Source organism: Odontesthes bonariensis, chromosome 17 (assembly GCF_027942865.1).
Source record: "Odontesthes bonariensis isolate fOdoBon6 chromosome 17, fOdoBon6.hap1, whole genome shotgun sequence".
Lineage (NCBI taxonomy): Eukaryota > Metazoa > Chordata > Actinopteri > Atheriniformes > Atherinopsidae > Odontesthes > Odontesthes bonariensis.
The window spans coordinates 35,643,686-35,660,784 of NC_134522.1; the positions used below are offsets into that span (position 1 = coordinate 35,643,686).

The window sequence follows — 17,099 nt, forward strand, 5'->3', positions numbered from 1 at the left end:
AAGATTCGAAAGTGTCCCCTCCTCTAAGCTCCACCCCCCCCCCTCCCCATTCCGTCAGTGCTTCATCCAAAGCCGGTAGAACCGCGTGCGCACATGGAGCAGGGAGCCGGCAGAGGGGGGCGTAGGCAGAAAGCAGAGGCATCTGATTGGTTTTTTGTAGGCGACGCTGATCTCGGATTGGTCAGCTTTTTCTCAGTCCTGCAGCTGCCACAGAGGTCTGATTATTTTCGTCCCTTTTTCTAAATACATCTTGTATAGATTTCTCTCAGGATAGACGGACCATTTCACCCAGTATTACAAAATGTGTTTCTGAACAGGATTACCAACCATGTCTTTAAGTCAAAAGATTAAGAGTCAGCATTTTAGCTGCAATATCTATCTATCTATCTATCTATCTATCTATCTATCTATCTATCTATCTATCTATCTATCTACGGTATATATATATGTGTATATGTATGTGGATACATATCCGCTGAAAACTATATATATATATATATATATATATATATATATCTATATATATATATATATATATATATATATATATATATATACATGAACGTTTTTGTGGATATCTTCCATGACAGTTGTGACTAAAAATAAAGGATTTTTGAGTTAAAACTGCTCGCCGTACAATCCTCTTGCAGACTCGTGACGTCATGACGCAGAGCTGAAGCTTGACGTGAGTGCTCCGTCTCAGTAATAGTTGCTTTCTCAGAGAGGCGAACAGTTTGTGTACCAGCGGTGCTCCGCTACAAGACGCTGAAAGTAGCCTTAATGAAGAAGAGGGTGAATTATCAGACAGCAGCAGGGATACCCACCGGCAGGAACCAGGAAAGGGGGCTTCAGCCGCTTAGATAGGTAGCTGTCAGCAGTTTCCAGCGGACAGAGACGGTAAAATCCTCCTTAAGGTTAGTGTGACCCTCGGCCTCTCCTCCACCTAAACACCACCTTTATGTGAAAACATAACCGAGGTTTAATTCGGAAATTCGTTTAAAGGTACTTCGATGGTTCCCTGCCTCTGTGGCAGTTGGACACCGAGGTTAGCATCTGTAGCATGTTTAATGTGTTCCAGTAGCTGCAGCCAGGAAAGTTTGTGTGCTTCACCGGTGGCTTGTCTGTGAGCTGGACACCGCGGGGTAGTTGGTTCAGTCATCCAAAGACACTCGGTCCCTCCTCTGTCCGGTACCTGCCGTTAGCAGGGCGGCGGCGGTGCAGGCCCTGGGCAGTCTTAGTTAGCTTGAGACTGTAGACTCAGCAGCTGTCTATCACACCGACTCAGTCTTATCTCCACGTTCATGGGCACGTTCCCTCTCAGTTCCTCTAAGTGCACACTCCGAACTAACTGACGTGCGCGAGAGGACTCTCAATTCCAGAAAACAGACCACGTAGAAAAACTTCAGAGAGCAATGTTTGTCTAAAATCACTTCATTCCCAGTTCCCCTTGGTGTCCCAGGTAGGTTTGGCTGTGCTGGGCGTCTTCTCTGCTGCTTTGGACCCCAGAGGGTGATTCCACATTCCATACAAGCACAACTCTGGCAAACCACTACTGTCTGTGTCCTTGGGCACACTGAATTAATCTTTTTTTATTTAATGTGCTTTCTTCTTCTCATATGTCTATCTCGGTTGGTATGTGTTTCTCCTAAACTCAGTCATAGAAGAAGAATATGGGCAGAGCCAATCAGAGCTGGAGAATCTTCCCTTTTGAGACCGCTGCTGACTGATGTGTGGCTGCTCTCTGGGAGCATTGATGCAGGCATCCCCATCCCTGGTGATCCCAGCCAGTTAATTTGAGCGTTGGTTGACGATGCCTCTTCCACCACATAAACTGACAGCTTCCACTAAGCGAATGAAATAAATATCCACTTAGTTCACCGCAGGGCAACACGGGTGAAGTTGGCAAGCATTTCAACTATGGGCTCTTGTTGTGGAACTGCTACCGTTTGTAATTCATCTTCCTGAGCCTGAAACTGCCCTGGGCTGAGATACTGCCCCACATAATACCTCGGGGAGCACGGTCATAAGCCTTTTCCAAGTCTCTAAAACACATGTAGACTGGATGGTGGACCCATGATCCCCTCAGAGAAGATCTGGTCCACAGAAAGCCGCACTGCTCCTTTCTGAATCCTCCTGCTCGCACCCTGGAGTAAACCTTCTCAGGGAAGCTGAGTAGTGTGATCCCTTTGTAGTTGGAACACATGCTTTCTTAAAAACGGGAGCCACCTCCCCGGTGTGCTTCTGCACAGGTTTTGTCCCAGACCACCTCCATGCCACATTGAATAGGTGACCACCCCACCATGTGCAGAGCCTTGAGCATCTCAGGGCAAGTCTGTTCTTCTCTGGGAAGCTTTTTAACTACACTTCTGCCAAGGTGATGAACAAGTCTTCCCCAAGTCCTCAGACTGCATATATATGTGTATATGTGTTAGTTAAACATCTGCAAACGCACCACAAACTGCAGCGTGATGAATGTCCTCTGGTTGTTACCATCAGCACCAACCAGCACCTCTTTGGTTGTCTCCATGTGTGAATTATTTCAACAGAATGTGAAGGAGAAAGCAAGGACCTGATGGTTTATTCCCCTTTCATGTTCTTATTTCTGTTTCTTCTAAGAGCTGCAGTGGATTTGGTTGAATGAGGATCACCAGTTTGGTTTGGATGAGAAGAAGCAGGAGTTATTCCACTGAAAGTTCCACTGTCTGCTTTAAACACAAAGAGGGAAGACCTCATCTAAATGTTGTCATTATGGCCAGAATTTGACAAAGTAATTGCTGTTCAGCATGATTTTCTCATGTTATCATTTGATAATGATTCATGTCATCTGCCATGATGACCTGAATGTAAAAGAGTAAAAATCCCAATTCTGTCATTAGCTTTTATTATTAAGATAAGTTCAAGAAGTACATCCCAAACTAGTGATTCCAACCCAGACTGCCACTCACATAACCGTATTTCATATTTCTCCTATTTCTCCTATTTCTTGCATGTTTAGTTATTTATCAGTAATGGATTTCTGATGGAAGAACTTTGAACGTATTTCTCCCGCTCACCAACATGGAGTCCCTGGAACAGCTCGGCCTGGATGTGACAGGTGGAGTCAGTGAGTGAAGGGCGTATTTCCCTCCAGATGCAGTTTAAACTGGGTGAATGTGGAACTTCCAGCTGCCTCAGTCTCACTGAGGATGTTCCTTAGGACCGCAGCTTTTCACTCTGTGTATCAATCTTGATGGTTTTAGTTTTCCCTTTAATGCTGTTGACCTTAAGCTGAGCTGAGCTGCATCTATGCCCTATCAGGCTCCCACCAGCTGTGATACACTTTTGATATTTACAGCACACCTGGTGTGACTCAAAGTTTGTTTGTAAAGCCAATAAAGCTAATCTTCATCTTTTGCTCTCTGGGGTTGAGGGATTGAGTCTGCATCAGTTAGATACTTGTTGATGCTAAAATGTATTACTCTAATAGATATTAATTTCCAACGGCATGTATTTAGTCATTTTATTGTGGTCAGCACCTTCACTGACAGATGCCTTCTTGTCCAGTGCCTGCAGGCAGACACAGCACAGAGCTGCTGCTGTCATCAGCTTAAAACAGCTTCTTTTCACCAGAGTGTTGATGGCAGCCTGTCTCACAGTCCTGACGCTGCAGAGGGGCACATTTAAAAGCTCCTCACCGTCTGAGTCATCCTGTCAGAAGCTTCATTCCATCTGTGACACAGCAGTCCTGAGTTGATAAAGATGTGGAATCAGTAGACAGGAAATTGTTGCACGGTTTATCAGGTAAAGATAAAAAGGAGTGCTGTGTGTGTCATGTGCCACTATCACTGAGGCCCAACATTGGTGGGGATAACTAGTTTACTGACCTGACCATAAACTTCAAATTCAGAATGAGACACTCCTTTTTCATGCAGTTCAACAGTTTTTTTTTTTTTTTTTCTGTAGAATCCAGTCTGATCTTTCTTTTGAGATCACAACAGATCAGACATGTGCTTATATGCCCTTTATTCAGGCTCCCACAGATCACTGACGCTCATCATAAGGCTCAAAACTAAATGCTCTGCCTTGTCCTCCTGCAGACTCAAATCGTGGGCTATTCTTGGTCTATTTACAAAGCTTCCTATTCAACCTACAGATCTGTGTCCTTCAAAACCATACAGGAAGTTATCACCTTCACTCCTTTAAACTCAGGGACAGACTGGCCATCGGGGGTACCGGGGTTTTTTCTGGGGGGCCGATGACCAACTGGGCCAATAAACTGCAACGTGTTAAAATAATGAAGAAATGCATTTAAAAATCCATGGGTTTGTGACTGTGTGATTACTGGCCCAGGTTGGGTAGGTAGGTGGGTACCGGGAAGGGGGGGGGGCAACTTCCTACATCTGTAAGTTGAACACAGTTAACCAGTGTCCACATAAAATTGTCCCAATCCCTTACCTGTAATAGTGAGGAACAGAGTGGTTCTGGATAAAAAAAGATAGCACCAGGGACACGGTGAGCGTCATCATGAGAGGGCTCCTTTGCTAACAGCCACACAGGCATTGATGTCTGTTCATTCAGGCTCAACTATCCTTTTGTTCCTAGTCATCGGGAACATCTTAGTTGATTGTAAATCCATAATAATACATTTATTGTCTTGGAACTTTCTATCAACTGAGATATTTGTGAGTTTGGAAGTTTTGAGCTTCCATTAGCTTCTCATAGCTTGTAGGCCTCATTGACCAGAGGTTTATAAAAAAACATCTTATTTTGAGTATAACGGACACTCGGATGAAACATCTTGTGCTGTTTATCACAGAGAGATGCATTTCAATATCTTTCAAGAGCACTGTGATGAAAAATGCATGGTTCAGCCTGATGTTCAGCCTCTGCAGACGATTTCCCCGTTATTAAGCTACCACGTCAGAAATAAAGAAGGACAACAAACACTGTTGAGCAACGATGCACTTTGACTAAGGACAAAGCAGAAAACATGTTGAGAAATGAAGCTCCTGTGACTGGAGATGATGCTGGATTGATTACTTATCTGAATCATGCTGACAGTTTAAAACAGTTTAGTTTGGACTCTGAGTGAAAAATGGAATTGTGTGACACAGGTTTCATGGTTTCCTCCGTGTTAATCATGTATGTGTTTGTGTCTTTGTGCAGAGTTTGTCTTCACGTGTGTTTTTATGTGCCGAGTGCTTTGGAGAAGCTAGTGGAGTCGGAGGGGAGGCAGCATGTGAGATGTGAAGCTGAAGGACCACAGGAGCCGTCACTCCAACCAGGACCCCGCCCCAACGCCACCACCAGCCAATCACCACATTCTGCAAAGGTGAATATTGTTCGTGGAATCAGAACATGCTGCTGACAAGCGTATGATGAATCCAAGATGCTAGAGGGCTTTGGACAAGCTGACAGTGACTTCATGATGCTCCTCTCTGACACTCCCAGAGCTGCACAGCTTTACACTCTCAGAGACCCTAACAAACACTCCCAGAGCTGCACAGCTTTACACTCTGAGACCCTAACTAGGGATGTTAACCGATGACTGTATGACCGATGGTTGACCGAATCAACGTCGTCCGGTTAGAATTTTTCTGCCGTCGGTTTAAAAAAAAAAAAAAAAAAAAAAAACTCACTATATCTTTAGAAATGTTATGTGAGCATGTGCCATCCCACGATGGAAGAACAACCGCAGCAGAGCGCACGTAGAGTTTCCTCAGAGGTCCTCTCTTACACCGGTTGCAACTTGTACGCCGTACATGACGGGTCCTGTCTGCGCAGTTAAAAAAAAAAATCGCCACTATTAACCTAAATAAAGCCAATGTGGCTGCGTGTGGACTACAACATAATAATAATTGTAAAACTGTAATGGCAAAAGACACACGACTAACTTAGCCTACGTGTTGTGATATATTCATCTGTACTTAAATAGCAAGACGACAGGAACTTATTGCAAAGGATTTTGTGCAGCATCTAGCTACGCCACAGAGGCTGTTGGCATTCAGTAAGTTTTTTTTTTTAACAAAGTCATTGGTTAACCCACTTTCCTGTAACACCGCCAAATGCACCGTTCTCTGTTTGTGACTTTGTAACGGGGGGCTTTTAACAGCCCGAGTTCGGTGCCGCGTTTGATTCGTGTTTAAAAAGTACAGTGACTGGAAGGGCGCCGTTGCGCGTAATGTGTGGCTGTGCGTGTCTGCGCAGGCACAGCAATTATTTTTCTACCCAAAACCCTTATTCCTCCACAAGTACGCCTAGAACTAGTGGTCAATGATTGGGGAAAATGTATAATACCAAGGGCACGAACCAACATTAATTGTGTGGTGGGAGCCTAACCAGTCGGCAGAGAAAGACGCGCGACAGGACACAGATATCATAAATGGCACTTATAGAATTTTCGGTGACCGACTTTAATCGACTAATGAGGCTCAGTGGTCGGTCAAGACTTTTTTTAAATTTCGACATCCCTAACCCTAACAAACACTCTCAGAGACCCTAACAAACACTCCCAGAGCTGCAGAGCTTTACACTCTGAGACCCTAACAAACACTCTCAGAGACCCTAACAAACACTCTGAGACCCTAACAAACACTCTGAGACCCTAACAAACTCTCTGAGACCCTAACAAACACTCTCTGAGACCCTAACAAACACTCTGAGACCCTAACAAACTCTCTGAGACCCTAACAAACACTCTCTGAGACCCTAACAAACACTCTCTGAGACCCTAAAAAACACTCCCAGAGACCCTAACAAACACTCTCAGAGACCCTAACAAACACTCTGAGACCCTAACAAACACTCTCTGAGACCCTAACAAACACTCTCTGAGACCCTAACAAACACTCTGAGACCCTAACAAACACTCCCAGAGCTGCAGAGCTTTACACTCTCAGAGACCCTAACAAAGATTCTCAGAGACCCTAACAAACACTCCCAGAGCTGCAGAGCTTTACACTCTCAGAGACCCTAACAAACACTCTCAGAGACCCTAACAAACACTCTCAGAGACCCTAACAAACTCTCTCAGAGACCCTAACAAAGATTCTCAGAGACCCTAACAAACACTCCCAGAGCTGCAAAGATTTACACTCTGAGACCCTAACAAACACTCTGAGACCCTAACAAACACTCTGAGACCCTTACAAACACTCTGAGACCCTAACAAACACTCTCAGAGACCCTAACAAACACTCCCAGAGACCCTAACAAACACTCCCAGAGACCCTAACAAACACTGAGACCCTAACAAACACTCTCTGAGACCCTAACAAACACTCTGAGACCCTAACAAACACTCCCAGAGCTGCAGAGCTTTACACTCTCAGAGACCCTAACAAAGATTCTCAGAGACCCTAACAAACACTCCCAGAGCTGCAGAGCTTTACACTCTCAGAGACCCTAACAAACACTCCCAGAGCTGCAGAGCTTTACACTCTCAGAGACCCTAACAAAGATTCTCAGAGACCCTAACAAACACTCCCAGAGCTGCAGAGCTTTACACTCTCAGAGACCCTAACAAACACTCTCAGAGACCCTAACAAACACTCTCAGAGACCCTAACAAACTCTCTCAGAGACCCTAACAAAGATTCTCAGAGACCCTAACAAACACTCCCAGAGCTGCAAAGATTTACACTCTGAGACCCTAACAAACACTCTGAGACCCTAACAAACACTCTGAGACCCTTACAAACACTCTGAGACCCTAACAAACACTCTCAGAGACCCTAACAAACACTCCCAGAGACCCTAACAAACACTCCCAGAGACCCTAACAAACACTCCCAGAGCTGCAGAGCTTTACACTCTCAGAGACCCTAACAAAGATTCTCAGAGACCCTAACAAACACTCTCTGAGACCCTAACAAACACTCTCTGAGACCCTAACAAACACTCTTAGACCCCAGTGTTTCCCACAGATGTGAAGGCAATGTGTGGTGGTGGTGGGCCGGGGGTGTAAAAAATTCTTCAAAATAATTCCTTCGTTAATAATTGGTCACACAGAACTTTATTGTATTAACCCATAAGAACCCAGACCCATTTCTACTTAAATGAAAATTAAGGGGGTTATAACAGACTAAATAGACCACATAGAACCCATTTCAGAATTTTTTTCCAAAATACCACACCCCACTGTCAGAGATCTGTAATGTGACATATATGTCACATTGGGAGTTAAGAACCTGGATAATTTCTCCATCAAGTAAAATTATGGGGGACGTAAGGATGTGTGACACCTGTGTCACGGTGAGTGACACAGGTGCGGCTTATCTGCAGATTTTCACATCTTCATTGTAAACAAATTAAAACATAGCTAATTACACTGGTCGGACTGTTCAGCTGTTTCAGACTGATACCTCCGGTTCAGGCTGGTCCTCATCCTCAACACGTCTCTCTTTCAATCGCGGAAAATATTTTTCAATACTCATCTGGATTGAAGCAGCAAACATTCAGTGTAAGAGTTTAAAAAAACTACTTTATTTGATTCACAACTGATAGTGTTTTGACCTCGACAAACCCAACAATTTTTTTATTTTTTTTTTTACGGCAAACTTGCGACTAGTTAACTTTATAAAGAAGGCGTAATCGCGTGTTTGCTATGGGTCGGGACGGGACAACATTGTATTAAAAATATAAAATATTTTTATAGGACTTTTTAATGTGTGATTTTATAAAGGTGCACGTGATACCAACCTTTCGTGAATTTCGCCAGCAGTCTTCTTTCGGTTGAGCCAGAGCTATAGAGCTAATCTAAGCTAGCAAGCTTCCACGCTTCCAGGGAAGCACGGAGGGGAGGGGCTGTGTGTGTGTGAGTAGGCTATGCGAGAGAGACGCAAGGGACAGAGAGACGGAGGGAGAGCAGCAAGGAAATGCAGCTGAACGAATTAGAGTATTTTTTAAATAGCGTTAAAAAAAAAAATTTCTTAACGAAACGCAATATGTGGCGGCCGATGTTTAATCTGTGGCGCACCGCCACGAATTAGTCTATGTGTGGGAAACACTGGACCCTAACAAACACTCCCAGAGACCCTAACAAACACTCCCAGAGACCCTAACAAACACTCTGAGACCCTAACAAACACTCTCTGAGACCCTAACAAACACTCTGAGACCCTAACAAACACTCTCTGAGACCCTAACAAACACTCCCAGAGCTGCAGAGCTTTACACTCTCAGAGACCCTAACAAACACTCCCAGAGACCCTAACAAACACTCCCAGAGACCCTAACAAACACTCCCAGAGACCCTAACAAACACTCCCAGAGCTGCAGAGCTTTACACTCTCAGAGACCCTAACAAACACTCCCAGAGACCCTAACAAACACTCCCAGAGACCCTAACAAACACTCCCAGAGACCCTAACAAACACTCCCAGAGACCCTAATAAACACTCTCTGAGACCCTAACAAACACTCCCAGAGACCCTAATAAACACTCTCTGAGACCCTAACAAACACTCCCAGAGACCCTAATAAACACTCTCTGAGACCCTAACAAACACTCCCAGAGACCCTAACAAACACTCCCAGAGACCCTAATAAACACTCCCAGAGACCCTAATAAACACTCCCAGAGACCCTAACAAACACTCTGAGACCCTAACAAACACTCCCAGAGACCCTAACAAACACTCTGAGACCCTAACAAACACTCTGAGACCCTAACAAACACTCCCAGAGACCCTAACAAACACTCTGAGACCCTAACAAACACTCTGAGACCCTAACAAACACTCCCAGAGACCCTAACAAACACTCTCTGAGACCCTAACAAACACTCTGAGACCCTAACAAACACTCCCAGAGACCCTAACAAACACTCCCAGAGACCCTAACAAACACTCCCAGAGACCCTAACAAACACTCCCAGAGACCCTAAGAAACACTCCCAGAGACCCTAACAAACACTCTCTGAGACCCTAACAAACACTCCCAGAGACCCTAACAAACACTCTGAGACCCTAACAAACACTCTGAGACCCTAACAAACACTCTGAGACCCTAACAAACACTCTGAGACCCTAACAAACACTCCCAGAGACCCTAAGAAACACTCCCAGAGACCCTAACAAACACTCTCTGAGACCCTAACAAACACTCTGAGACCCTAACAAACACTCCCAGAGACCCTAACAAACACTCCCAGAGACCCTAACAAACACTCTCAGAGACCCTAACAAACACTCCCAGAGCTGCAGAGCTTTACACTCTCAGAGACCCTAACAAACACTCCCAGAGCTGCAGAGCTTTACACTCTCAGAGACCCTAACAAACACTCCCAGAGACCCTAACAAACACTCTGAGACCCTAACAAACACTCCCAGAGACCCTAACAAACACTCTGAGACCCTAACAAACACTCTCTGAGACCCTAACAAACACTCCCAGAGCTGCAGAGCTTTACACTCTCAGAGACCCTAACAAACACTCCCAGAGACCCTAACAAACACTCCCAGAGACCCTAACAAACACTCCCAGAGACCCTAACAAACACTCCCAGAGCTGCAGAGCTTTACACTCTCAGAGACCCTAACAAACACTCCCAGAGACCCTAACAAACACTCCCAGAGACCCTAACAAACACTCCCAGAGACCCTAACAAACACTCCCAGAGACCCTAACAAACACTCCCAGAGACCCTAACAAACACTCCCAGAGACCCTAATAAACACTCCCAGAGACCCTAACAAACACTCTGAGACCCTAACAAACACTCCCAGAGACCCTAACAAACACTCTGAGACCCTAACAAACACTCCCAGAGACCCTAACAAACACTCTGAGACCCTAACAAACACTCTGAGACCCTAACAAACACTCCCAGAGACCCTAACAAACACTCTGAGACCCTAACAAACACTCTGAGACCCTAACAAACACTCCCAGAGACCCTAACAAACACTCTCTGAGACCCTAACAAACACTCTGAGACCCTAACAAACACTCCCAGAGACCCTAACAAACACTCCCAGAGACCCTAACAAACACTCCCAGAGACCCTAACAAACACTCCCAGAGACCCTAACAAACACTCTCTGAGACCCTAACAAACACTCCCAGAGACCCTAACAAACACTCTGAGACCCTAACAAACACTCTGAGACCCTAACAAACACTCTGAGACCCTAACAAACACTCCCAGAGACCCTAAGAAACACTCCCAGAGACCCTAAGAAACACTCTCTGAGACCCTAACAAACACTCTGAGACCCTAACAAACACTCCCAGAGACCCTAACAAACACTCCCAGAGACCCTAACAAACACTCTCAGAGACCCTAACAAACACTCCCAGAGCTGCAGAGCTTTACACTCTCAGAGACCCTAACAAACACTCCCAGAGCTGCAGAGCTTTACACTCTCAGAGACCCTAACAAACACTCCCAGAGACCCTAACAAACACTCTGAGACCCTAACAAACACTCCCAGAGACCCTAACAAACACTCTGAGACCCTAACAAACACTCCCAGAGACCCTAACAAACACTCCCAGAGACCCTAACAAACACTCCCAGAGACCCTAACAAACACTCTGAGACCCTAACAAACACTCTTAGACCCTAACAAACACTCTGAGACCCTAACAAACACTCTCTGAGACCCTAACAAACACTCTGAGACCCTAACAAACACTCTGAGACCCTAACAAACACTCCCAGAGCTGCAGAGGTTTACACTCTCAGAGACCCTAACAAAGATTCTCAGAGACCCTAACAAACACTCTGAGACCCTAACAAACACTGAGACCCTAACAAACACTGAGACCCTAACAAACACTCCCAGAGACCCTAACAAACACTCCCAGAGCTGCAGAGCTTTACACTCTCAGAGACCCTAACAAAGATTCTCAGAGACCCTAACAAACACACCCATTCTGCATCTGTTCGAGATCTTAGTGCTGCAGCTGGAATTAGTCAGAAACCTCTCAGATGTCACAGTTTAAATTGAGCCAAAACACTATTCACAGATGGATCTTAGATAGACTGAGGCAGTGGTTCCCAAAGCGTGGAAAAGGGCCCTCATATCGAGGGCTCTTCCATACCAAGGAGGCTCGTTGTTTTTCAGTGGCTTTTTTTTTTTTCTTCTTTTCATACTGGTCCAGGGAGTGATCCATAATGGATTCCTAATGTTGATGATAAATGAATCTGGGAAAGCTCAGCAAACATGATGTTAAAGTCAGTAAATCAATGTAAAAACAGCTGCAGATACTTCCAGGATCGGTCTCTTCCATATTTCATGATCATAAAAGAAAACTGTAAATTCTACTCTGTCATATCTTAATGACAGACCCTCTCTCTGTCTCTGTCTTACACTCAGACACTTGTAGTTATTTCATTCAGGACCACCTTGGTGGACAGGTCTTGTCCAGTGTTAAAGTACTATAAGATTATCTCAAGGCCATTTCTCTGTAGAGGTAAGATTGCCACCTTTTGTGTAGGTGACCTGGGTTCAAATCCCCTGCATGAAAGGTTCTACCTCCAGGAGGGGTCCTCAGCCAAGACCCCCTTACCCTACCTGCCTACCTGTAAGTCGCTTTGGATAGAAGCGTCTGCCAAATGCATAAACATTGTTAAGCTGCCGCTTCTCCTCCGTGCTTATTCAAACATGGCAGACAGTGGGTTAGAGGGGCGTGTACTATGATGCCAGCTCGCCCTGTCACACACAGCCTGCTCAGTCCTGGACTGAAAGTCATAAGATCCACAGGTGGTGTTTTCCATTACACGGCACGGTATGGCTTTCTTTTTTTCTTCTTTTGATTTTTCATAGTGGGTACTCACACAGAACTGCTACTATGTGAAACTGTGGTACCACCTCAGCAGTGTGGTACCACACAGTGGTGTGGAAACGCTGCCGAATGCTGACTGGTCAGAAAGAATCATCACTTAAACAGCTCTCTACAGCAGAGCACACACACCGACACACCAAAAGTCTGCCACACAATAGGCATAGATCTCATTTATCTTATTTGTGCACACAGATCACATGCAGTTGCATTTGACTAGCGAAAATATGAGTTTAACAATGTTTAATGATTCTGAATCTTTGTGGACCTGAGCTGAGCTCTGTCTGTCCCAGAAGATATTCCCCTCTGAACTCATTCAGGTCAATAACTGCTTTATGCTCCTCTATAGGACGCTGATTCAACATCTGCTCAACATCTGTTGAATAAGCGTGAACACACACAGCCGTGATGAACCGCAGCTCCCCATCTGAACCATTCTGCGCCTCCCACCTGTTAAAAATGTTCTTTTTAATTATCAGCTGTCCTTCCCCACCTTCTCTCTGTCTCAGGTCCATCATGCATCTGAAGTCCTATCCGAAAGTCACGTGCTCAGAGCTGCATTTGGACACAGCCGGCATTCAGATATCACCTCAGTGGAGCGGTCAGTTTGTCAACCAGCAGGGGAGGCTACCCAGGACCTTCAGCAGTAACCACGGCAACTTCAGCAACGGCCGTCTCCCGTTCAGCATCATCTCCACCAACACACTCCGCCGCACCAGCACAACAAACAGCATTAACAGCAACAACGGCGTGACGGCGCTCCAGCTGAAGGTGCCCCCCAACCCCACCCCACATCTGCTTCCCTCACAGCCCGGCAGTGAGAACGACTCACCTGGACTGTATCGGACCCGGGCCGAGGACACGGATGCTGCACTGAGCATATGGACCGTCATCACGCCCGGACATGTCCGTGAGAAGATTGCCATCTTTGCTTCAGAGGGGAGGTGCAAAGATGGGGCTGGAAGCTGTGAACACACTTCAGCCAGCAGCCTCTGCAGCCATGACAGAACGCTGATGGCGTGCACAAACACCAACGCCATGACAGGAGTGTCGCGGGCCGTGAAGGCCAAGGGGAGCTGGGAGGAAAAGTCCACGGCCAAAAGGCGCCGCAGGTCTGCAAACAGCCAGAAGCTCCAGCAGGACCAGAGAACCCAGGTCATGGATGAACAAACGGCTCCACCGCAGTCAGACCCGGCTCTGAGGCCGGGCAGGGGGCTGTGCAGGGGGGAGCTGGGGCAGCTGGGGGCAGGGGAAGGGGATGAGGACAAGCACAAGGTGTCCGTGGTGGAGATGGTGGCATTCTTGGAGCAGAGGGCGAGTGAGCAACAGCCAGACTTGAAACCTCTTCTTACTCTCCAGAGGAGCTCCACGACCATCACGCTGTGCAAAATGACACCCCCGGAGATCAAGGGGGAGGAGCCAGAAAACATCAGGGTGTCAGAAATGGTGGCCAAGTTGGAGTCGGAGTGTCTGAGGAGGAGGACAGAGGGAGGTTTGTCAAGGAGCAATAGCCTGAGGAGGACAGTGGGACGGGTGCTGCTTGCTGCTGGGGATCAGATCTTCACCCCCTGCCAGCCTCCGTCACCACCATCATCAGCACCATCAGCACCATCACCACCATCAGCTGCAGCGCCGTCTGAACCTCTGAGTCAGAAACCCATCAGCTTTTCTCAGAAACTCAGGGTGGGCGTGCCCGCCTTAACCCTGGCCACTCCCCCCTCTCCAGGTGTCATGGCACCCTTCTCAGGTGGGTTGGTGGTTGACGGGGTCAGAGATGTACATGCAGGCAGTGTCTCAGAGAAACAGATGGTAGCTCCGCCCCTTCAGTGTGAGAGGGAGGAGCCTCTGCCAGGTTTGTTGTTTTTGCCCTGTGCTGAGACTGCCCTCGCCCCCCCCCACTACAGAACAAGCTTTTACCTGCAGCCTGAATGGGCCCACAGCCCCCCAGCTCTTGTTAGCCCCGCCCCCTGTGGCTCTGACGGACAGTTGGAGAAGAAAGGGAGCGCGGCTGGCAGGGCCCCGGAGGAGGAGGTTGTGGGTGTGCCTCCCTGCTTTGCCGCAGTGCCTCTGGGCCGCAGTGCGTCGGTGTCGCAGGACTTCCTGGAGCTGCGTCAGCGGCTGCAGCAGCTTCTGGCCCCCCAGCCGTACCTGCTGGTGCTGCCGCACCACCTGCTGGTGAAGCTGCTGCTGCTGCTGCCGACACGCAGCCTCGCCGCGCTCAAGTGCACCTGCAGCTACTTCAACTTCATCATCCAGAACTACGGTGTGAGGCCCGCCGACTCGCTCTGGGTGTCTGATCCCCGTTACCGTGACGACCCCTGCAAGCAGTGCAAGAAGCGGTACGGCCCCGGGGACGTGTCGCTGTGCCGCTGGCACCACAAGCCTTACTGCCAGGCGCTGCCGTACGGGCCCGGCTACTGGATGTGTTGCCACGGCGCTCGCAGGGATGCACCTGGGTGCAATGTGGGTCTCCATGACAACCGCTGGGTGCCCTCATTCCATAGCATCAACGTGCCAATCTACAGAGGAAGCTGTAACCATGACAACTGACCGTGTGTCAGAAATGGTGTCGTTTGTCAGTCTGAACTGAGTTCTTCTTCAGTGTTGGTGAGGAGCAGCAGTCAGGCAGGAGCAGGCTGAGCTCATATTATGACATGTTGTCAGCGCTGTAAAATATTCCATCAGGCGGCTGTGCTCGGGCTGTATTCAGTGGTGTTCTGAGTAAGCTATGACTCGATAAGCTGACACTGCACTGAAGCTCTGTTTGAACTTGAACTGCAGTCCACTTTTCCTTAAACCACCTTTATAGTCAGAGAGCGGTGTGAATGTTGTGTGAGCGTCAGAACCAGCACCTGCAGCTATCCTAACAAAGACGGATTCAACATTAAAACTGTCTGTGTATCAGTCAAAAATATACAAAAGCCAATTTGAATTTAGAAGTTTAAGTTGAACACAAATCAAACTGAAATGGGAAGATGTGTGAGCAGCCGGTTTGTTTAAGGGAAAGGCTTCATGCAGGGTGGTGCCCCCTGCTGCTCACACCATCACCCCTCGGCCTCCACTCTTCCACTTACCAGACACACTCAACTGCTGCCATATGAGCTTTGATTGATCTGCGGTCAGCAGGAGGCCATGCCATGAGCCTGCGGGAGAGCATGGGGGAACTCTGGTATCTGATCAGCTGAGCAAAAACCACAGTGTTGTTGGATACTCTGCAGGCATAGAGACCATAGAGAACATTTAAGACAGGCATGGAAAGCTTAAGCCAGCCTATAAACCACTTCCTGTTCTCTCAGAGAGAGCAGATTGTGTGGCTTGGTTAGCATCCACCAGTAACCTGCAGCAGCCCTCAGGCTTCAGTCTGAGGGAGTCTGATGGAAGTTCACCTGCAGACTGTCCAACACAGTGCTGAGAACTGCAGGCTTGCTCTTCCATCAGTAAATTGAAAATTAATTTTAATGTCCATCATGAACAAGATCCGAGCTGTGCCACCAAAGTGGCTAACTGCCCAAAGCCTTGGTTCCCCAGGTTCCCCATTCTATCCATAGCATCTAATAGATCCTGGACAGTGACTCTGAGTCCAGTCAGGTTTTGTTTGTTTTAGTGTTGTTTTTCTTTTTCAGTAATAAACGCACAAGCAGACTGAATTCATCCATCACAAGAGAAGTGTGAGGCCGAAGGCAGCATGTTGAAGACTAACAAAAATCTGAAATTGTTAAATGTGAGCCATGATAGTTTGTCACATCTCACGTATCCATCCGCCTCTGTTACAGGCTGTCAGGTGAGCCTCAGAGGACAAGACGTTTTCACCATCTGCACCTTGTTTATGTTGTTTGTTGTTTGTTCGTATGTTGTTTTGTTCATATCAGACTTGTATGATCAGCTGACTGATTATCACCATCTTATTTCTTAGAGGGAAAAGAAAGATGTGGCCTTGAGTCTGATACAAGACGAGGAGCTGGACTGTAAAGAGTATTTAAAAAGGAATATCAGGGGAGTAATGATAATGAATATGAATATCAAGGATCTTGTTGTATTTTAGGGCTTGTTGGTGTCTGTCTGCTGGCTCTGTGGAGCCTTCGCTGGGAAAGATGTTTTGCTTTAATAAACTGCCTTCTCATCTTGTTTACATTAAAACAACGACTGGACTCTGGTTTCTTTTCAGTTCCTTTCACAGTAGATCTGCTTTCAGAGTGGATCTGGATCTGCTTTCAGAGTGGATCTAGATCGGCTTTCAGAGTAGATCTGGATCGGCTTTCAGAGTAGATCTGGATCGGCTTTCTGAGTAGATCTGCTTTCTGAATGGATCTGCTTGCAGAGTAGATCTGCTTT

The 17,099-nt window shown here is 46.8% G+C and overlaps 1 protein-coding gene across 4 annotated transcripts; it reads left to right on the forward strand.

Annotated features, from left to right (window-relative positions):
* Nucleotides 1–670: 670 nt before the first annotated feature.
* fbxo34 (F-box protein 34) lies at nt 671–16,893 on the forward strand. 4 transcript variants are annotated; one of them, XM_075448412.1, is made up of 5 exons: nt 671–914; nt 2,996–3,103; nt 3,544–3,780; nt 5,146–5,311; nt 13,277–16,893. In XM_075448412.1, the coding sequence occupies exon 5, from the start codon at nt 13,284–13,286 to the stop codon at nt 15,315–15,317; it is 2,034 nt and encodes a 677-aa protein (XP_075304527.1). In that variant the 5' UTR covers nt 671–914; nt 2,996–3,103; nt 3,544–3,780; nt 5,146–5,311; nt 13,277–13,283; the 3' UTR covers nt 15,318–16,893. The 4 variants fall into 4 exon arrangements, with proteins under 4 accessions (XP_075304527.1, XP_075304528.1, XP_075304525.1 ...); XM_075448413.1 differs by lacking the exon at nt 2,996–3,103; XM_075448411.1 differs by lacking the exon at nt 671–914 and having other exon boundaries at nt 942–3,103.
* The last annotated feature ends 206 nt before the right edge of the window (nt 16,894–17,099 follow it).